The following is a 23,294-nucleotide window of genomic DNA, read 5'->3' as shown; positions in this document are numbered from 1 at the left end:
CGCCTACAGTAGCACTACCCTTTTTCATTTTCTGGCAACTAATTCCGGTGAGTGGGGCCCATTTATTATTTTTCCTCCCAAAAAACATCGTGACCCTCGTGTATATTAACCAACCCTCCTCTTCTTTGCAAAAACTCAATCCAAAAAACCAAATGTTTGTGAAAATCGCCAATTAAAGAAGGAAAAACAATTTGGTTTTCACAAAAATTTGGTGTTTTGGGTTGAGTTTTTGTAAAGAATAGGAGGGTTGGTTTATATATACGAGGGTGAAGATGTTTTTTTGGGAGGAAAAATAACAAATAGCCTCCATTCACCGGAATTATTGCCGGAAAATGAAAAAGGTAGTGCTAGTCAAACTTTTTAAATTTTGGACGTAGTTTTTTTTATAAAACTTTTTAGCGAGTAGTTGTTAACAAATTAACATGTTAAGCGAGTAGTTCCTGACAATTATTCCATTAAACAACCCATTGAAAAGGCATTTTCATGTAAGTGTAGGAAACAATCACCGTGAAAAATCACTGCCTTGATCTTTCTACTAGGATGAATCTGCCACCATAGCCACGAATTGTGTCTCAAATCTTTGTCCTTGGTGAGTTCAAGTTACTTTCATTGTCTCACTCCTTTGTGCTTAGTCATTATAATTTGAGATCATTTGAACGAAGATTATTAACGAAGAATTTTATAATGTACCCTTTATGTCCTTAATTTATACGAAGCACCAAGTATGTCACATTTCTTTTACGGTGTGTTTGGATTGAAGGAAATGGAGGGAAAGGAAGGGAAGGGAAGGAAAATGGAGAGATGGAGTATCTTTCATCTGGATAACAAATGAAGAAGGAAGGGAATTGAAGGGGAGAGAAATAGAGTAATTAAATTGTAGGAAATTGATCCCTCTAACAATGGAAAGATTTGGAAGGAAAACTCACCATTCTTCCCTCCCCTCCTTTTCTCTCCCGTCCTCTTCTCCTCCCTCCCCTTCTTTTCCTTCCCCTTTCTTTATCCAGACATATTGTTATGCTCCTCGACTTAAGATAGGTATTACGGAAGACTCGCATAGTCGCATATAATTATGGCTGAACTATCAACTATTATGTATGTAAAAATATGTGTACAAGAATCTTATAGTTGTTTTCTATTTTTTACACATCTAAACCCGTTTGAGGGGATGTAATCGATCTCTTATTGTTCACTGATTCAACAGTTGGTAATTGAGGTTACTCCGCTTTGCAGCAGCAATTGAGATTTGAAAGCTTCAAACTGTCTTGACAACACGGCAGAAGATCGCTTCAGTTTGTTAGATGGCACAACAAATGCATTCCGCAGCATGAAAAAAGCCAGCTCATTTGATGAACACCTAAGACAATGACAAGCTTAGTAGCTATAAATTTCCTTATAGCTTTTCCCCTCATATTGGCAAAAGAAGCAGCTTGACATATACTGATCTTCAGCAGAATTGAAGAAAGCAGGGAATAAACAAAATAAATGAAATGAAGAGAGGAGGGGGGGGGTGCGGGGGGGATAGCACCATGGCGAAAACTATAGTTCTAAAATGTGAGGTGCAAAAAATCCCATGCATCTCATAAAACGTAACATACAAGTAGTTACACAAAAATCACAGCTGCGATTGTTACATATATATGGAATAAGTATATGACTGAACTGCCCATGCACAAATGTAAACATCAGTCTAAATATTATGGAATACTAATCAGCTTCATACTCCGCAATCGATACTCTTTAGCAGATCAATTGGCAAGGATTTTTGAACTTTTGTGAGCATTAATGAATCCAATTAAGAAATAAGTGGAATCAAGAAAGATCTAGTGAAATATAACTACAAGCAAATAAAGGCAAGGAATAAGTACATTAGGATTCCAGAACTTTTTCCCTAGACATATGCATATTGATTACTATCATGCAATCTGACATTTATACACTCCATTACACAGCAGTATGTTCTTACCTATAATCATGTAGCAAGTATGGGTTCTTTTGCACGTTCAGTCACCCTCATGTACAAGCCCTGCAACAAAATCAAATTACGTGTATTAGTCCTAACGCAAATTCTAGGAATATCAGGAAAAACCACATGGTTGTAATGAGGGGTTTACACCGAAACTCCACGTAAAATTTACTTGAATTTTTAAGATCTTATGAGCTCTTCTATAGATCTAATGCGTCAAAATACAATAAACTACTTTAATACTCTTTTCCCAACACCAGCAAAACAATAAGATCCCTTATGTTGAGTAAGTGAATACCATCCCACATTTAGATACAAGAATAACATTTTTTGGAAGGCAGTCACAGACAAGGAAGAGCATGATGCTTTATAGGTTACACTGTTAACAGACCATAATATTTCAGTAAGATATTGACCAATCCATGGAAAGGTAAGATACAAACTGATTTAAATAACTGGATAAGATAACGCCAACTTACAAGGTTTTTAGATGCTGTAACCAGAATATTATGGACATACACATGTGTAGAGTGCCAAATTCAGTGTCTTTCACTTAGCAATATTGATACATATCAAGCAAACGTTAAACTAAGTTTTCCACAACAAAGATAAAACATCATCATGCAACTTGTGCATGGCCACAAGAAAAAAAAAATCCTCTGAAAGATAAAGAAAGTAAGGTCATGCATGAATTAGGTTTTTTAGGACAACAAATGTCTCAGTCAAAAAATTCCTGTCTCTTTTGAATATGAAATTAAAAAAAGCAATTTCGCAAAATGATTCCAGCATGAAAATATATCTATGGAAGAAGAGAATTACATTTGTTGTATGGATAGTTGCTCCAGTGGTCATAGTAATGTCCTGATCTGGGATCAGCTCAAAATCCATGTTCTGAAGAAGGATTGCAAGAGCTACAATTGCTTCCAACAAAGCAAACTGATCACCTACACATTTACGAGGTCCTCCACTAAATGGTATAAACCTGAAAAGAAATCAGAAAATGTAATTGCCAAATGTCATCTGTTACGACCAGCGGATTTTGATGTGGAATATACTATTTTCTGCTAGCTATTTTTTCTGAATTTCGAAAGCTATAAGCATTAGACTCATTTCAATAAAACGGCTAACAAGATGTGTACCTGAAATCAGTGTTTGTTTCATTAGGAACTGGACCCTCCAAATCAAACCTTTCTGGAACAAACTCTTCAGCCCTTTCCCACACCTTTTCAGACAGAGCACATGAAACAAAACCAATAAGCAGGAATACTGGATTGCTAAGGAATAGCTACCCTAATACAGTATAATTAGCACAAAGTTATACAAAATCATAATTTCACATTGATACCACACATTGTTCAGAAGCAAAGCTGGTAGAGTGATAAACGTGACCAACTGACCACAAGGAAACAGAAGTTCATGTACAAAGGAAGTACTTAATTCCTATACAGATAGTAATTGTTTACACAGCAGCTAAAACTTCAAAAAAAAAAATAATAATAATAATAAAAGTGCTTCAAATTGGTTCATATACATGGGTTTGAGAGTGTAAATATGAGAACAAAAAGGAGGTTAAGGCTGAATGAATTCTTTCATGATTGAAGTTATAGCTTATCATGCTGAATGTAACTAACTAAAACTCAGATCTGGAAAGGCTTGATATTTTGATTTCTTAACATCCACAGAAATGGTGTAGCTACTACTAAAACAGTTAAAGATAGTCCATTACATTAAGTGTACATTTTCCGGATAAAAAAGAAAAAAATTATTGCTTAACCATGAAAAAATAAAAAAAAATAATTAAAGCGAAAAATTAAAATAATTGTTACTGTGTACCAAGAGTAACTGGGAAAGCATGGTCCGCAAGAAGAGTAATGATCTATACCTGAGATGAATGATGGATATTGTATACTGATATCATTATATCTTGACCAGGATTGACCTTGTAATTTCCAGGAAGGGTGTCGTCAACTTGAGCTCTTCTTATCAAAACCTTTACCAATAGTGACGCAGAAAATTCTCTAAGTAGCCAATTTACATATTAGGAATGAGTCTATATTGCATGACCAAGATTGAGGACCTACTGGAGGATGTGGATACAGACGCATTGACTCTAATATGCAACGTGTCAAAAACTTGAGTTCTTTGGTATCTTCGTAGGAAGGAAGCCTTCCTTGGAGAACATTGTCGACTTCTTGTTTTGCTTTTGACAAAGATGAAGGATCCTGAAAAAGTTTACCAGAATAATTTCTTGATTGACCCCTCATCCAAGTTCTGTTTATGAAAAAAATTTCATGCCAGATATGTCTTAAGATAAACAGATGCAAGTTAATACCTTACTTAAAAGATACGCTGTCCATGTTAACACTGAACCAGTGGTTTCATGCCCAGCAACTAGCATTGACAAGAGGTCATCTCGTAGTTGTATGCTTGATACCTGCAGTCATGTATCATACATGAAACTTGAGAAAGATTGCAGTCCAAAGAAAATGGATTAATCAACTGATGCGGGCTTCCAGATGAGCTTGAAAGAACATAGACAAATAAAGCGCTGTCCTTAGTCCATATATCCAAGAAACTAAAAAAGTTTCTTTATAAAAAAGATATCTTACCGTACCATTTAAAATTGTCATACTCACATTCACCCTTCAACAGGAAAATATTAAATCTATTAACCTTAAGCAGAGTGATGACATGACAATGAAATTATCTACTGTGAGGAATCCAAACAAAGTAATGATGCAGCCATGCCTATAACTTTAATGCTCATAGATAAGTAATATGCGAGAAGGGTGGGAAATGAAAAAGTAGTTTACACCATTAGTTGGCGGCTTTTCTAGGGTATATGTATCAAGGAGTTGAAGAAAGAGCAGCATTTAGCAGTGAATAACTTTATAGTATGTTTGGCTCCTAAAGTAATCACAGAGTTCTGAAAAGAAGAAACCACAAGAAAATGGCATATCGCCTCTAACATTGCACTTATGCCTAAAACATTTCAAGCAACAAAGGTTCTTGCCATAATTTGGAAGACCATAATCTGATGCACAAAAAAAAATTTAAGCTTCTACACAGCAATACAGACGTGCCAAAAGTGGCATAAGCGTGCTGCACGAAATAACAATGCATTGGGGAGTTTGATGCCTTGTTATATGTCTGAAATTAGAGTGTATTTTGCCCTTTTTTTGAGAGACTCAACCTCTTCAGACCATTATTTTCTCTAGGCATTTTGTCTTAGTTTGTGGTAAGAATACTTATACTTTCACTAATTAGTTTGGGAAACTTGAATTTAATCACTATAAAAGACAATTTCAGTCATGATTCAAGCTAACCCTTCTAGCTCAATAGGGTAGTTTGGGTATCTTAAATGATATTTTCTAATCTATCCCCTATAATCTTCTTTCCCCTATACCTAATTGCAATCTTGTGATCAAATTAAGTGGTGTAGCCCTTAACTTAGGCTTTCTTATCATTATAATTTACATTTTTTTTCTCTAAAAAATTGCTTTGAATTTGTACTTAGTATTAAAAATCCTTTTCACACCTGATTTGAGTTGGCTTTTTACGCAATTGTGTTTGGTGGTTAATTCAATGTCTTTCATGGGTTCGACCCTATCTTGCCCTTACTAGTTAGTGAGACCAAGTTAGGTTATTATCCACTATGTTGGCGATGCTCTATCAAGGAAATAGTATTTTAGAAGCTAGGTAATGTAAGTATGAAAGTAATTTAACATCAACAAACCTCCTCCCTGCTAGCCAGCAAGAAACGTAATATACTTGGATCGGCTTCATTGACATATTCTTCATTATCTATCTTTTCACCTTCAGCTTCGACGATTTCCTTACACTTTGCAATAAGCTCTTCGACAGTGTCTCTGATGATTTCAACTGCTTTCTCAGCTTTTATTTGTCTGGGAACAACTTTACACAAGGCTTTAACCTGTTAGAAAACAACATTAATTTATGGTGGCATACAGTATCCAGGACAAAGGCAAAAGAAAAACAAGTTGCGCCAACAAGAACTTACCTTCCAATATGGTAGAATATCAGTAGAACGATTCTCTGCCTCTTTTAGTGCAGTGTAAACAGCATCAATGACTGGACTATCAGTAGTCAGCGACTCAAAATTGTAGTTGAATAATGATAGGCCAATGACATCGAGCGTAAGTTGTGAAAATACGGCCTCCATGTTCACAGATGTACCACTGGCTGCACTGGCTTTTAGCTTCTCCACCATCCTTTCAGCACATTTGCAAAATACCCGCTCAACTATTACTGATAGATACCTCTTGTGAAGTGACGGAACAACAGCCCTGCGCCTTGCCTATGAAAAACTTAGACTACCATGCTCAAGGGTTTGAAAATTTTCTAGAACCAACATTGCCATAATAACATGACTATATATTAGTAGCTACCTCAATATCACTCACTCAACAAACCTCAAAAGTAAGCAGAAGTTAAATGAAATCAAACAACATTAAATAGCATTAGCCGTGCATGTTAATTTCCATACCTAACTATAGTATGCTTAGACAAAGGACAGATTAATAATTTCAATAACTATAGAAGCTAAGTTGAGCAATGCTGGTTAAGAAAACGAAATCCGTACCTTAAAGCCAACCTTGGAAAAAATATCAAAGGAAGCTCGTGGTTAATAGGCTTTTGGACTCTTTAATTTACCCAAGTACCCGTGTCAAATCTACAAACCCCGACATTGGTATGAACACTCAACACTTCGATTTAGACCATCAAATCCTATATTATCTGATTATATACGCAGCATTGTAATGTAAGTCCAAAAAATGATCACAATTCTCATTTACGAATTACTAATACTAGTACATGTAAAGAAGCAACTACAGGGAAGGTTTTGTATGGACCCGGTCTACAATAAATTATTACAAATTAAACAACAACATAAGATAAGCAACTTAAAATCATCAAAAACATTCAAAAGCAGTAAAAGTTACCGTCCAAAGCGAGCCTTCGGCAATGGCGAAACCGGAGCCAAAAAGGAACTCAGAAACCTCAGCAACAAGACCTTTAGCATACTTGGTCCCATAATTCCTCAAAACATGCTTAGCAATAGCAGGATCACTGACAACCACAAAATTCCGGGGGCCGGCAGCTAAACGATAAATGGGTCCATAAGTGTTCATCCATTTAAACAAGGGAAGAAAGAGGGCACCACCAAGAAGCTCAGAAACATCCTCGAGCTTAGCACTGGCAATGGGTATGCCGGAATCGTCTTGGGTGAAGGTTAGTGTTCGGGTTAAGGAAGTGAGCCAATCTGGGCTGACCCATGACTTAAATTTGGGTTCGGGTTTGGTGGGTTTTGGGTTAGGTGGTGGTTGTGGTGGTTGGGAGAGGGAGAATTTGATGGGGTGGAAACGAGGTGAGGTGGGTTTGGGGAGGAGAGAAAAAGGGGTGAAAGAAAAAGAAGACATTGCTTGATTTTTTTGTGGTGGTCTGGATTGGGTTTGGCGGGATTACATAGTACGAGTAATATTATCACTATCTTTTTTTTCTTTTCTTTTTTTTATAATAAAAATCGATTTATAAATAAAAAGTCATACGACATATATAAAGAGATTTGAATATAAAAAATAAATACTTGTACATGATAGTTGAATCAGATAAAAACATTCATTCAGCAGAGTTATGATCGTTGTTGCAAATCGTACCTTCTTCATATCCTCTTTCATATCGCTGTGATTTACAGCCTATTTCAACGAGAGGGTCTATCGATCTGTTGTAGTCGTGAAGAAAATTTTTGTCTGATTCATCTAAATGTAATTGAATGATTAACCTCTTTCTCGATCCCGCACAAATCTTTACCCATGAAACAACTTGTACCATACTAAACTAGAAAAACAAAAACAAAAACAAAACTAGAACGAAGCCTACTATAGGGGCGTTTACTACACTCAAACCCACTATAGGAGTACTTACTACCTTCAAAAAATGTAGATTTATTGAATTAATAACAAAAATATAAAGAAACTAAAGAGAAAGGGTCGGAAATAGCCAAATTTCCGAAGATATTTGACTATTTCCGATCTATGAAACACTTTTTTTTAAGAACCCTAGAGAGAAAAAATAGAGAGAGGACGGCTATATTATCATTATTTTTATCAATCCGAACATCTAAATATTTATATGGGGGTTGCCCGGTAGGACATTCATCTACCACCAACATTTCGATTAGAGCATGCACAACCATAGTTGGACATTAATCTCTCCTATCTATATCCCCTCTAAGCTCGGGGACACATTCAATCTTAGGATACGGGTTGGGCTTGTCGGATTATGACTACTCAATGCATAATAAGACAACTCACTCAGACTTGACTCTTCAATGCATAATAAAACAAGCCACTAATTATGACAATTTATTGGTTAGGAAAAACAAGTCAATAAAATCTTCAAACTTACAAATTATACGGATTACGAAATAAAATAAGATTGGTGAGTGACTTGTTGAAATATAATTCTTAATACAAATTTTACTTTAACATCTATCCCTAACCTCTAAAAGCCCCAACACAGTGAGAACTTATAGGTGAAATTCCCCTAGTAATAGTGTGAAGACAATAATGTCCCTAAAAAAGTCTAATTACTATTTTGCCCTAAAATTGCAATTGGCATGCTCCTTTGATTATGGAATTCTTCCCATTATAGCCTTTAAAAAAAATTAAAATAATTTAGCTTTCTTCTGTTTTGTTGTTCCTTCTTCACTTTTTCTCACACAAATAAACACTTTTTCTCTCCTCCTCCTCACTTTTCAATCTCTCTCTCCTCAGTCCTCACATATAAGAGGTGAAAGAGTAAGAGAGAAAAAGAAAGAGAAGGACATTGCATGATTTTGGGGTGGTTTGGATTGGGTTTGACAGTTACTTAGTACTATACGAGTAATATTATCACTATCTTTATCGGTTCATCTAAATACTCCGTATTACCAAGCTGAGTTTGATCTAGTTGGTAAGTTTGTGGGATCAAACCCCACTAGAGACACTTTGCGGTGAGATTCTTTTACCCTTCACCCCCACTCTCAAAGTGCCTAGCCCATTAACTCGGGTTTAGAGGACCTGTGAGATGTTTCGGCCCGGTATAGCCCTTCTTTTTACCAAAAAAAAAAAAAAATCTAAATACTCCATATTTGTAATTAGAATAATTCTCCCTCCATTTTTCTAAGTGCTCCATTAGTAATGTTGGCACCATTCATTGGATCTTTTATCAATGTTTGTGATTTATACGGAAAAAATATAGTCTTCTTAATAAAATCACCTCAAAGAATAGATTATTAATATTCAATTATTATATATTAAACTTATAAAAAATTAAAGATATTATTAATCAAAATTTTGTATCGATATGCGTGTTATGTCACTATAGGGCAGTTTTAAAAAAAGAGAGAGTAATTTTTTTTGCGTAAATGGAGAACAAAAATAAAGTTTTACTTCGTATGTGATGAAAAGAGATGTGAATCGCTAAACCACACGCGGTATTTACCGGATAATGCCCGTATTTTAACATGAATTTACGAATATGCCCCTTTATAAAATGTACCCCATTTCAATTTCACTTTATTTGACCACTCTCTAACTTGTTACCCCACCAGCAACCCAACATTCATCAATAAACAACCACTAGCCACCGAACATCCACCACCCACTGTCCACCACTCCACTTTCTTAATCAAGAAAATTGATGTAATACCCTGAAAATTCCTTTCTTTTAAAATACACTCTTACTCTAAATAAAACTCATTTTTAGGAAATAACCAAAATATTACCGCTACTGTGAAAACGACTAAAGCTATTTTAATTCAAAGTCACACAGCGGAAGACTAACTTTTAAAAGCTCAAATGAAATAAAGTTTAATAAAATCAAACTCAAACTTTAAAACCAACTTACATTAAACCAATAACTTGGAGTCATTAATGGCCCTTTTTAAAAACCAAACTAAAAATCAAAGCAATAATTAATGTTAGCGTCAACGATTACATAAATTGTCCAATACAATTAATAATAAACAAAGAAACATATAATCCTCTTCACTCAATCCCATCATGCTTGATATGCTCCTTCTACCTGTACTTCTCTCTATTTCAACCTCACTACTCGCCATATAAAATAGGTCATAGTAGGGCCAATCCAAAGAAAAGCTAAATACAAACAACAAAGTACGAATCAGCAAAAGTTGAGTACATATGCACTAACAAGAATAATCACACTAACATGAATATCCTAGCAATAGACAATGAATAATTAAATAAATAAATAAATGAAACATGTTTGCCATACAACACAAGTCAACTTACCTTTGACTCATGACTCTACTTTAATATATTAATATATAGTTTTGGATAACGCATCGAACGAGTTTCCTTCCTTAAAAATAGCCCATCAAAATATTAAGCTTCCAATTAGGGAGCTACCCCAATTGACACCTACTATGTCACCTTGTGACGGAATTCCAGCGCATAAATAATAAAAGAAAGTACAACGTTCTGTATCCCTGTAGAAGTTATGGTTAAATGTAAAACCCCATAACTCCCCCCCATATGTTCATATTCAAGGTATATACGTTCCAAGAGTTTTGGTGCGTATCCTCTTACACTTTACGTGATTTACCAATTTAACTTGTGATGATTCAATCAATCAATCAAGAACAAACATAATACAATCAACACATACTTCTAATTCATTCTTGAATTAATTAGTGAGCACATACTATTTATTTTAATTATTGTTTCTTTGCCTAGTTTTAGGCACAAAATTGCACGATTACTATATTGGTGCATAAAATGCACAATTAAACTTCCTTGACTCAATCTCAACTTATGTGAGTGAGAAATAAACTAGCTTCTTGACTCGACCTCAACTTATGTGGGTGAGCAAATAAACAAACTAACTTTCTTGACTCAACTCCAATAATAAATGAGTGAGAATAAAATCATGAATCATGCTTAATAATTATAACTTTAACCCTTTTCAATAAACATAAGCCTTGCTTATTAAATACTAGCTTTCTTGATGATGAATAATAAATAATACAACATGATTCAATTACTTTCAACTTGTATCAAGTTCATAATCATAATTTCAACATACTCACATGCTTACATATAAGACATGAATAATCAAGCAATCATTCCAGGTATCACAACAACAACTTAACACGATACTAATCTCATACTTGATACCAATTTAACTTCCTATCATGGTACTACGCATAATTAATACATCTTAGGCGCATACGTACCTTAAATCATCTATCCAACTAGCCACAATGCTAGAAATCACTTAACTTAAAGTCTCCTACTATACCAAATATATAAACTCAATTACTCCCTTGATTACACAAATTTCCAACAACTTTTAAACACTTTAAAACCTCTCTAATAAGTTAAAATTTTGGTTTAAAACCTCTAAAATTCTTTCTTTAAGTGGGTAATCAAAACCACAAAGTAAAAACTCAGTTATAGTGTTTATATAAAAATTTCAGCATATTTTTTTAAGGTTTAAACCCCTCAGATAAATCCGAAAATTCCATTAAAACCAATTAAAACCTTCTCTACTTATGGGTAATTAGACCCTTTTTATTAGAACACAAAAGTAGTACATAAATAAAAGTTCGAGCATTATTATATTAACAAAAACCCATTAAAACTCCATAAAGATACAATCTTTAAGCTTTATTATCACTTACAATCAATGGGTAAATAAAACCCCCAAATTAATTGCAAGTTAGAATTCTAAAAATCAACTCTTTTATAATTGAAACCCTAACTTTTAATACTTTATAAAATCAGAAATTTAAACATTTTATACTCTACAATTTGCAATCTTTAATAATCAAAACATAAATGTAAAACATACTAATCATGTTTAAACAATTAAAATCAATACCCAAAATATATAATTATAGGAATAATAATTAAAACAAGGAGGAGAGAGAAGGAAGGACCACCGTGTGGTGGTGGCCGGTTGGCCGGACTGCCGGCGAAAGGTGGCCGGATGTGGTGACGTGGCAGCGGGGCCGACGAGTTGTGTATTGTGGCAGCCACATGCGTGAGGTGGGGGATTTGTTTCCCCAATTTCCCACGCACAGCAACAAAGAAAGAAAGGAAAGAATAAGAAAAAAAAGAAAAGAAATAAAATAAAATAAAATAAGAAAAATATTATGAAATAAAGGGAATAGGAGAAAGTAGGGGAGAGAATAGATGGATATTCTTATATATATATATATATATATATATATATATATATATATATATATATATATATATATATATATATATATATGTGTGTGTGTGTGATACAATTAGGGTTTCCTTGTAGAATAATAAACATAGTATATCTAGAATATCCCAGAATTATCATAAGGGTATAATGGACATCCACTAAATACATATATTATATAACACTCCCCCTTGGATGACCATTATCAAATAGTGTGCCTCATTAAAACCTTACTAGGAAAAACCCGATGGGATAAAAACCTAGTGAAGGAAAAAGAGTGCAACACTTTCATAATATGCCTTGACATGCTGCCTCATTAAAAACCTTACTAGGAAAACCCAACGTGGGACAAAACCATGGTTAAGGGAAAAAGAGTGCAGCGCGTGTTTTCTCTCCCTGATGAATGCATAACTTGAGATCTTCCAATGTAATGATCCAATGCCTTAGTAACTTCACACTTGTAGCTAACTATCATTACTTGATGGTTGATCTTCCCTGATCAAAATTGAATCTTCACTGTAAAGCATCTTCGTTTATCCATACTTGTGAGAGCAATACCCATGTTGCGTTTACCACTATCTTATATGAAATTTTTGTTTCAAGTTGCCTTACCATTAAAATTATGCCTACTTCTGAAGGTCGTAAAAATAGCTATTGATAATCAAATATTGATATTAATTTATGGCAACCCGTGATACCTTGATATCATTATCTAAGTTTATATGAATTAGTAATATATAACATAAGTAATTATTATATACTTTACTCAGGGTTCTTCTGGACCATAAGAAGATGATTCTTACTATAATATATCTCATTACTATTCTTCTTTAGACATTTTGTATTTTATACGAGAGTTCTCCAATGTGCACAAAATCGATTAACTCTCACATGGTTAAACTTCAGGTTGATATCTCAATAACTTAGTCACCAATACTCTCCATGAGTTTGATAACAATATCAACATTGTCATTTTTTTAGAATATAGAATTTGAAGGGCTAGATATTTGAATACGTTGTATGTAAGTTCTTCGGGAACTTTTCATGCACGCATGATACATAACATGTAATTGGATCGTCATCATATAAACTTTCATCACAATTATAAGCCCATCGGAGTAATTATAAACTCATCATATCACAAACATTCACATATAACACAATTGTTGTTGTATAGAACTATTACTAATGCATGCAATATGAGATGTAGAATTCATGATAACACATTAAACAAATTATATATGTAATGAGTAATGCATCAAACTACATCCTATACATACAGTGAGTGATGCATAAATCTAAAACTCAAACATGCACATAAATTAAAGACTCAAAATGCAAACACTATACAGTGTGGATTTCAGAAATCCATTTTCTAATTGGACTACTGGTCCATGATAAAGTTTTGATCATTAGCATTCATATTTCATTGGACTTCTCGTCCATGATAAGCTTTTGATTTATAATCTTAGTTTTCACGTCGACATCAAAATGGACATATATTTCTATCCCTTATGCATAAGTCCATTCCTTCTGCATATGCATATTATATATCGGTTCCATCATATTCCGGTATCATATAATTCCTCAAGGTACAATTTTAATTTGCATGCTATTTTACCAATGATATCTGAATACGTTTCTCATTGGTACCATCATAACTTTTCTTACATCATAGGCCATCTATTGTAATAATTCAGATATCTATACCACTTTTGGGGTATTTCATACACTATGGTATTTATATTCTATTACAATATTAAAAGTGTTAACTGCACTATCTTGCCACATATCATATCTTTATTTTGGAACCGATCATACAACCCACACTTCGGGTGTAGTGATTAAAGTATAATTGACAAGATTTTATCTCAATGTATACACATAATATGACCAAAATGTATCTTCAACGCTACGCAACATGAGTCATAACTGAATACAAATCAAATCATAAATGTGCAACATATCTTGATAATATATAGACAAAAGTTGGCATATAACTTTTCAAACTACCATTATAGGGATCATCAAATTCTTTTCGATTTCCAACTTTTGCCGATTCTTTTTCCCCTAAGTTGGTAAAGTATCTCATTTATAAGGGCGTCTAATTCTATACCAACTTAGTATATAAATTTGCATTAAAATTCATTTCATTGCGAGGATCACAATCAAAATTTATCTCTCAGAAGATTTGTATTAAACAACATTTATCTCTTCTGGAGAAGAATTTCAATGAAGAATCATTTTTACATTAACTTTACATTGTATGTGTATTTATTATTACAATTTCCATAATATGTTCTCTTCTGGAGATCAATGTCAATGGGGAGACATGTGTTGTGCAGTTGTACATTTTTCCTTCTCCTCTTTCTAATGTGCTGACATATAATAGCCCCAATAAAAAGAATTGGTATACAAGCGTAAATTACTTGCTTGTAATTCTACTAGGTGGTGATCTTCGGGATCTTTGAAGACTTAAATAGTGTATTTGGTGAGCTTCTGGTCACCTAATACTTGACAATAATACATAAGTTATTTTGGTAAACTCCTGGTCACCTACTACTCTTTCGTATATATAAAAATCAAAATCTATTAACTCTTGAAATTTTTATCAACACAAAATTATTATAGCTCAATCTCAATGTTATGTCTTGTCATTTAATTCATTTCATAAATCTAACATTGAGAGAGTGTCAGCACATTATCAAATGAAACTTCAGGTTTTCATAACGGGTATTTATTGAACCCGGATGGCCTAATTTAATTATCACATCCAATCGTTTATCTAAATTTAGATTCTGGTCATTTTTCCAACACTAGTGATCACTTAAATTTATTTTATGCATGGCCATGACTATGATGTGATATTAGAACACCAACATGTGTTTCTTTATATAATTGGCAAGACAAGCAACTAATATAATACTTGATCCAATATGAACTTATACTATACTAGAGCTTTGACTATAATCTTGATACATGCTAAGCTTGTTGGACATTCTATACTCTTTTGGAGTATTCTATATAATCATGGTACATATCCATTTTACTAAACATAATCTCTTTAAGAGATCTATCAGAATGCATCACTTCCTCAAATTTGCGATTGTCAATAATTGCTCTTTTTTTGTTTAGATTCTTATCTCTGGAACCTATTAGGCTTGGCTACCACGCTTCAGGCGTGCTTTAGGTTCATCAGTAACTAATATTGTCCTTTTAGGACATCAATATTAATTGGGGCATTTACAGTTGGTATATAACCAATATCATCTATTCATATCCATCTTCGATTTAGACGGTGTCGTTCTAAATATTAAATAATTTTGTGGTCGCTCCTATTAAATAAAACATTGATACTTAAACTAATATATGTACCAAACTGACCATCAATGTATCTTATTATTATTCATGTGCAAGGATTACATAATATAATGAAATAATTACTATCTCCCCCTAATCCTTGTATACGGGGTTATGGAATTAATCCAACAACCTTTAAAATCTCTTGCACTGTTTAAGTCATAAATTCTTTTGGAAATAACATGTATCAAGAAAAGTAAAATTATTCTTGTATAAAACTCTTACTTGTTCCTCAGCTCTAGCCAAATTATATTAATCTTTATATCACAAATTCTTAAAACTATGAACATAAATAATACATTACTCAAGTAAGTTACTCACAATGTCATGTTTAATATCTTGAACTCATAACACTTATTCTTGCTCATATAGATATTCTTATGAACTCTTTCATATATAATATATAATTAAGGAAATATCATGTAAGCATATATGTTATTCTTTTAACTACACAAATTCTTATTCATTCAAATCTCACCAAAAGTTCTATATCTGGATAGAATACTATTCAAAACTTTTGTATATTCTCTCATGACATGGTATGAGTAGTATTAGCAATCTCATCATTCATAAGGTTAATTAAAACAATATTATATATCATCAAAGGACCAAACAATACTCATGAATTTTAGTTTTTGATAATGACGTAAAATATCTTTAAATAAATATTCATATGGTCAATAAAATTATGGCACCATTCAAGTGTAAGTAATATCACTCATAAAAGTAAAAATAATATTACAATCATCGTTAAAGACTCCAATGCATCACCATAACAAAAAATCGACTATAAAGTTTAATCTACACTCATCACAATCACTTAATTCAATCAAAGTTAGGCTCCTCATGAAGCTAGATATATATAACCCAATATGTATACTACATACATAACAAATTAAATCAAAACTAGTTTGACTTTCGTTAGCAATGCACTTAGCCACATAATAATTTAATATACCAAACCAATGCCACCTAAAGTACAGAGCATAAGATACAAACATATATACCATGAGCATTAAATATTATACATACATTGTCATGATTAATTGATAATCTTAGATTATTAATAGTAAACTTAACACATACACATAACAAAATAATGTGATAAAACTAATCATGTGTGATAGTCCCAAAATTTTAGCAGGCGAAATCATGAAATTATAATGGCATAACTCGTTCACTACACCAAATAAAGAGTAAACACTAAAAACAACAAAACATATCCAATATAAAACTAGGATTTTTCTCAAAGTTAATCAAAACCAAGGAAACAATTTATCCAACTAGATGCAGTGAGTTAAGGAAATAATTCCCAACCAAATAGTGCTTGGTTAGGCAATGAATAACGTATGTATAAACAAAACTTTCAAGCAAGTTTAGGGGTTTTTGGTTCTTGAATATAATACTTCAGGTTTACAAATTATATAAAAGTAGTCATGAATTTACCAATACTCTTAACAATCTATGCGTACAATTAGAATATTCAAGCAAATAGTGGTTTTTGGGGCTATCCCAATATAGTACTTTAATAGTTCAAATGAAATCGGCATAGTTATCATAAAGATTATCATTTAAGGAAAAGAGAGAAGATGAGCAAATCATCTGTCGGCATAATATTAGGTGAATAAATTAAACAAGCCCCCAAAACAAAAATTAACTAAACCCACTATAATGAGTATTAAACATGTTTCCAGGCTTGGATATCCAAGGAATCCCATAACAAACAATCTGCTTATCTAAATAAGATTAATACAAAGTAATAGTAATTTAATTCTTCCAATACAATAGTTAATAAAATGATTAACGTGGGAAAAATTAAGATCAAAAGGGAAAGACTCTTGGTATAAGGACATGTAGTTTTGACAAATTTAATAATTTGCGGAAACTCTAAACATCATTGCCGGATTACACACATATTTTAATTCTGGATTTTAATTATTACAAGTGTAAACTTACCTCTTGATGCGTGCTTGAATATTTATTCAATCAAGAACGATGTTAGATTTCAATGGTAATTCCTCCGTAGACTTATCTTTTGAGGTATGGTTTCAATCAATCGTAAATAGCTTTTGAATCATATTCTAACAGAAAATTTATACAAATTGATGGGATATGGTCTTGCTCAGTCGGCTAGGGTTGGTGCTGATAACGTGTTATGAAATAAAGGGAATAGGAGAAAGTAGGGGAGAGAATAGATGGATATTCTTATTAATCAATGATGTAGGAGTACACACACATATACACATATACATACATATATATATATATATATATATACATGTGATACAATTAGGGTTTCCTTGTAGAATAATAAACATAATATATCTAGAATATCCAAGAATTATCATAAGGGTATAATGGACATCCACTAAATACATGTATTATATAACAAAAAAGAAGTATTACCTTAGAAATATTATGAGCCATATAGGGTAGGTTTGGGCTTGATATATAAGTGGGCTTAAGTTATGAAATATTTGACCCACAAGGGTTCAAATATAAGAATTAAGCTTAGTTAAATGAAATGGGTAAGTCCACTAGGAGTATATAGGAATAACATACGATTATTTAGACGAGTCCAAATAAATACTAAACGTTTAGCCCAAAATATATTTTACTTTTATAAAACTCAATAATAAAAATGCTTTAGCCCTTTAAAATATTTAATTAAAAAACTTGAGCCCTTAAAGATATATTTTATAATTAATTAAATAATTTATAAATACATAAAATTACGGAGTATTGCAATTGATTTATTCATTACTACTTGGCATAAGCGGTGAATGGACGAGTTTGAGGAACCGATGACCCCACTGGAGAGGTCGCTGGAGCATACAGAGTTAGCGAGTCATCTAAATTTATGTTGTTGTTTTAGTATCCCCCTAAAATATTCTAAAATTTTAGGCGTTCCTCCTTGAACATGCAAAATATTCAAGCATTCCCTTGTTTTATTTTTTGCGTGGATTATTACTTCTAGTTTTCTTTTAACGTTCCACGGGGAACACGTGAAATTGTAGAATTCCCCTCAAACATTCTTACATTTCAGGGATAAGAAGATGCGTTTGCAGTAATATTATCAAAATAAACCTCAGTATAAAACAATTAAAAAAAAACATTTGTTTTCGCAGCTTTAGCAAAATCCCATGTAAATGGGTTCTCTTGATGATGAGATTTGTTGAATACGCAAATATGAATGAGATCTAAAGTAAATATTCACCAGATATTAATGGTTTCTTTTATTAAAAAAACAAAATTAGAGTGAAAGAGACTATGTTTTTAACCAAGGGACTGAGTTTTTAACTGACTTTTGGTATGGTATTAGGTCCCAAAGGTGAAAAAAAGTGAATGGTCTTAAAAGGTGAAAAGGGTTAACTCTATGGAGTACTTGGATTGAATCAATCAATACTACTAAAGTAATTATTAGAATTATCTCAAAATTACATGTGTCGCGTCCACAACAAAAAATTTCCCGCCATAAACTTTGTTGTTGTTTTTTTCCTTACAGAATAAATATATATATATATATATATATATATATATATATATATATATATATATATATATATATATATATATATATATATATATATATATATATATATATATATAAGAATCTACAACCTAAACAACCCAAAAAATTAAACAATTACAATAGCTTTAAATAAATAATAATTAAAATATTTTTTTCTTTGCTTTATAAATACATTAGAAAAGTGAGATTGCTGATTAAAAATAACGAACAACGTAACGTAGAGTCATAGCAAGGGTATGTAATGTTCATCTTATTTTCACTTATTTAAGTTCTAATAAGTTCAGTTCAGGAATAATAAGTTATGATAAGGGATACCCAAGTTCAAATTACAACTAAAATAAGTATTAATAAGGTTTAATAAGTTCAGATAAGATCAGATTAGTTCAGATAAGTAAAAATCAGGTGAATATAGCATGCCCTAAATTAGTGAATTTTCACAATTTTTGTATGCGGCCTACTGTACCATGCGGCTTGCTTACAAAAAATAATGGACCCCCATTTCTATTCCCGGTTATTTTAAAGCCAAAAATAACGGACCCCCAATTAAAGCCATTTTTTTCCCACTTCTCACTCCTCATTGTATTCCCCTTCTCATGTTTTTCTCTCTCCTACCTTCTATGGATGATTTCTCTCTCAAACCTTCCATGAGGATGGTTGGTACAACATACAAACAAATTCATGCAAGAATTTACACAAAGAGCAAGTAATTTGAAAACCCCCAAATCGATTTTTGGGGTTTTTACGTGAGATTTTTGGCAAAATTCTCAAGCAATTCCGCAACAAAAGCATATAAACAGGGTTATTGGGTTTCTGAGTTGATTTGGTGTAGTTGGGGTTGTTCGTCTTCGTCTTCGTCTTCTTCGGCGCCATTGGAGTAGCTTCAAAGAAGATGAAGAAAAGGGTTACTTATAATATGGGTTAACTATTGAGGGGTTACTGATAGTATTGGTTACTTGAAATTTATAACATGGGTTACTTGAAATTAAGGGTTACTTTTGTTCAAAAAAAAAAAATTAAAAAAATTAGGGTTACTTATTGTAGACATCTAATTGTGCCTTCCCAAAAACCAAACCTAGTGATGAGTACCTTTCACGTCTTTAATTATCGAGTTAGGTGAAGAGTTGAATAGTTTCGTGAATTTCCCTTTAGCCTTGACCATTTCTAACCTTTTCTTAAATGTTTTAATCCAAAGTCATTTATTTCATGTCTTTGAAAATCATTCATTTCGTGTCCTCTTTATAAAACGTCCAAACCAGTCTATTTTTGTCCATAATCCTGGTCCAATTATTATGTAGTTGGATGGGGCTTGAAAAGAGCTTTCCAACGATATATTATAAGCTTAAATCCGACTTATAACAAAAAAGTTATGGCCAAAATCCTAAACCGAGCCCGAATCAAGCCTTACCTGTGACCCAATGATCATGTGGAGGGTCCATTAACCTTGACCTTATTCCTAAACCAATTAGGATTTATTACAAGCTTCGAAAATCTTCTAGAAGGTTGTTTTCAATCCTAAATCCATTAGGATTTATTGTGAGCTTCTAGAATCCTCTAAAAGGTTCTAATTTATCCAATTTTCGAAAAAATAAAGATTTAAGAATTTTATATCGGATAAAACATCTTTTTTTCAATAATCCTAATCTCGTTCAAATTAGAACACGTACGGAAATTTGATTAACCCAATCTGATTGGAAGTCGGATTTTGTACGAATTCTATCTTTCCAAAACCATCGCTCAGCGACAACATCATCGCGCCGCGACAAGTTTGTCGCGCTGCGATGGACCGCGACAAAGCTATTGCGCCGCGATGAGAAGTGTTTAACTTCAAGTCGAATTCTAACTCTTTTCTGATCCTTCGACCCTCTTTTTTCCTTATAAGTAGAGGTCGTTTCACCTCATTTTCAGTCATTAACAAGCTTGATCACCAATAATCATCATCTAATCCCTCCTCTAATACTTTCTCTCTCTCTCTCTCTTGATTCTTTTCTTAGCCTAGCCTAAACACGTCCTAATACACATCCTTGATACTTTTCCCTAATCAAACACCATACCTCCTTCACGAGCTTTGAATACTCTTAGCCAATCTCGAAGTTGCCTTCGACCTTGACGTGAAAGGTTGATAGTTCTGAGGGTTTGGTCCCAAATCTATATTTCAATTCTTATTTGATTTAATCTTTCTTGAAGTTACTAGCTTGTGTATTGTTTTGATAGAAAGAGATACGAGACATCAAAGTAAGTAATTCGATTACTTAATTGTTCTTTTGATAGAAATCATGCTTAGAATATTATTTTAATTCCTAGTATCATGTTAGGATGTTGATTTTGATTCCTAGTATCATGTTAGGATGTTGATTTTGATTTATAATATCATGTTAGGATGTTGATTATTATGATTTATAGTATCATGTTTAGGATAATGCTTTGGTTATGATTATTTGTGACATTCTAGGGTTTGTTATTAATTCGTTTAGTATCATGCCTAGGATCTTGCTATTAATCGTGTTTTGATGATTTTGATTATGATGATGATAGTTGTGTCAATTATACATTGCTTGATTATTCAAGATTGATTGCTATTGCTTGATCACGCCTCTTCTTGCAGGTTTAAAGGGAATTTGTACTTAAAATCACGTCTAATAAGATAATTTAATAATTTGAATTTAGGCTAATATGATTTTAATTCAAGTGATCACCGATAATAGACTTGATTGTGCATTAATAATCAACCAACTTAGATTAAACAGATTTAGGATTAACTTGATGTATGTATGTTGATCGGAAAGCGCACATGAATATTATAAGAATTAAGTAGAGGCCAATTTAGGGTGAGTTCAATATCTTTTAGGTTGGATTCGTACCATCATCCCCAAATATCCAGTCAGGGTTCCGGACCACTATGGAGTTAGCGATCTCCGTGATCGTGAATGGGGTGTAACCTTCACACCCGTGAACAGTTTACAAGTTCCTAAAACTTGTTGGCAACTCTTTTATCTCTTCTTTCCTTTTGGACGCCACCATGCCTAAAAACATGATCACAGTGGGGCTTAAAGTTGGGTTTGAAAAATTCCCTACACTTATATATGGGTTACTTGTTTATGTCTTCTGTTCTGGGTATTAGGGGTTATTTGAAATTAAGGGTTACTTATAATATGCGTTATTGAAATTAGGGGTTACTACTTGATATTATGGGTTACTTGAAATTAGGGGCTACTTGAAATTGGGGTTTACTTGAAATTAGGGGTTAGTTAAAATTAGGGGTTACTTGAAATTGGGGGTTACTAGAAATTAGGATTTATTTGAAATTGCGCGTGAGTGTCAGACTCCGTTATGCGCGTAAGACTCCGTTATATTTGCTAAGTTGGCAGCGGGCCACACTGTGTGGCCTGCTGCACCAAAAATTTGCTACCATTCAAATTTCTAAATCAATTCCACTAAAAATTTATTGTTGCAAATAGGAAATCACCAAACTAAAAAAGTTTTAATTATATATTAAAAATTAGAAAATCTTCTATATTCCCTTGAATCTTCATTCGTTAATCTATAAAATGAATTTTTCCTTTCCTACTATGAAAAGGGATTCTAACTCAATTCTAAATTCTAATTTTGTCAGCAAACTACCAAAATAAAGATACCCTATATTAACGTGTCTCATCTATAATAATTTGATAACGTAAATAGATATTTAATTGTATATACAAAATTTAAATAAATTTATATAAATATTTTTTCTACTTAATATCTGAGCGTTACTCGGGCAAAGAATGAATTCTAATAAATCAAAATATATACTTCCTCCGTAAACGGTTATTTGCAACATTTACCAAAAAAGGGTGCTATCTATTATTTGCAACAAAACTATTTCTTTCCTAATATAGTAACTTTTTTACGGTAAAATGACCAAAATACCCTCATTTAAAAATTATTAACATATAATACTACACATAATTACAAATTATTATAACCCTAATCTAACTTAATTATCTAAGCTTTTCCCCCAAACAAATCAGATCAATCCCTAATTTCATCTCCCCACCATCTCTCTCCTCCATCTTCATCTCTCAGTTTATCATCATCTCTCATCTTCTTCGATCTTCATCTCTCAGTTCATCACCATCATCATCTCTCATCATCTTCTTCATTTTCATCTCTCATCTCAGTTCGTCGGTGGCTGTTGGTGGTTTGTGGGTGGGTTCGGTA

The 23,294-nt window shown here is 32.8% G+C and overlaps 1 protein-coding gene across 1 annotated transcript; it reads right to left on the bottom strand.

Annotated features, from left to right (window-relative positions):
* Positions 1-1,063: 1,063 nt before the first annotated feature.
* On the bottom strand, positions 1,064-7,569 carry LOC110738483 (carotene epsilon-monooxygenase, chloroplastic-like). Its single transcript, XM_021918894.1, has 10 exons — positions 6,928-7,569; positions 5,985-6,281; positions 5,700-5,897; positions 4,296-4,397; positions 4,045-4,185; positions 3,846-3,953; positions 3,103-3,185; positions 2,783-2,945; positions 1,964-2,023; positions 1,064-1,354 (listed from the first exon to the last, which is right to left on the bottom strand). Exons 1-9 carry the CDS (start codon positions 7,402-7,404, stop codon positions 1,970-1,972), a joined length of 1,623 nt encoding a protein of 540 aa, XP_021774586.1. The 5' UTR covers positions 7,405-7,569; the 3' UTR covers positions 1,064-1,354; positions 1,964-1,969.
* Between the last annotated feature and the right edge of the window lie 15,725 nt (positions 7,570-23,294).

This window comes from Chenopodium quinoa, unplaced genomic scaffold (assembly GCF_001683475.1).
Source record: "Chenopodium quinoa cultivar QQ74 unplaced genomic scaffold, ASM168347v1, whole genome shotgun sequence".
Classification (NCBI taxonomy): domain Eukaryota; kingdom Viridiplantae; phylum Streptophyta; class Magnoliopsida; order Caryophyllales; family Amaranthaceae; genus Chenopodium; species Chenopodium quinoa.
The sequence above is the reverse complement of the archived record's forward strand: the minus strand, read 5'-3'. Positions and strand labels throughout refer to the sequence as shown.

Bases quoted from the DNA above. Each gene is read 5' to 3' on its own strand.
- LOC110738483 (XM_021918894.1), bottom strand. From the start codon at position 7,404: ATGTCTTCTTTTTCTTTCACCCCTTTTTCTCTCCTCCCCAAACCCACC. The intron at 3,954-4,044 runs GTAGGTCCTCAA...CTATTGGTAAAG, and splicing joins GTCTGTATCCACATCCTCCA to GTTTTGATAAGAAGAGCTCA. The intron at 2,946-3,102 runs GTACACATCTTG...ATTTCTTTTCAG, and splicing joins GAAACAAACACTGATTTCAG to GTTTATACCATTTAGTGGAG.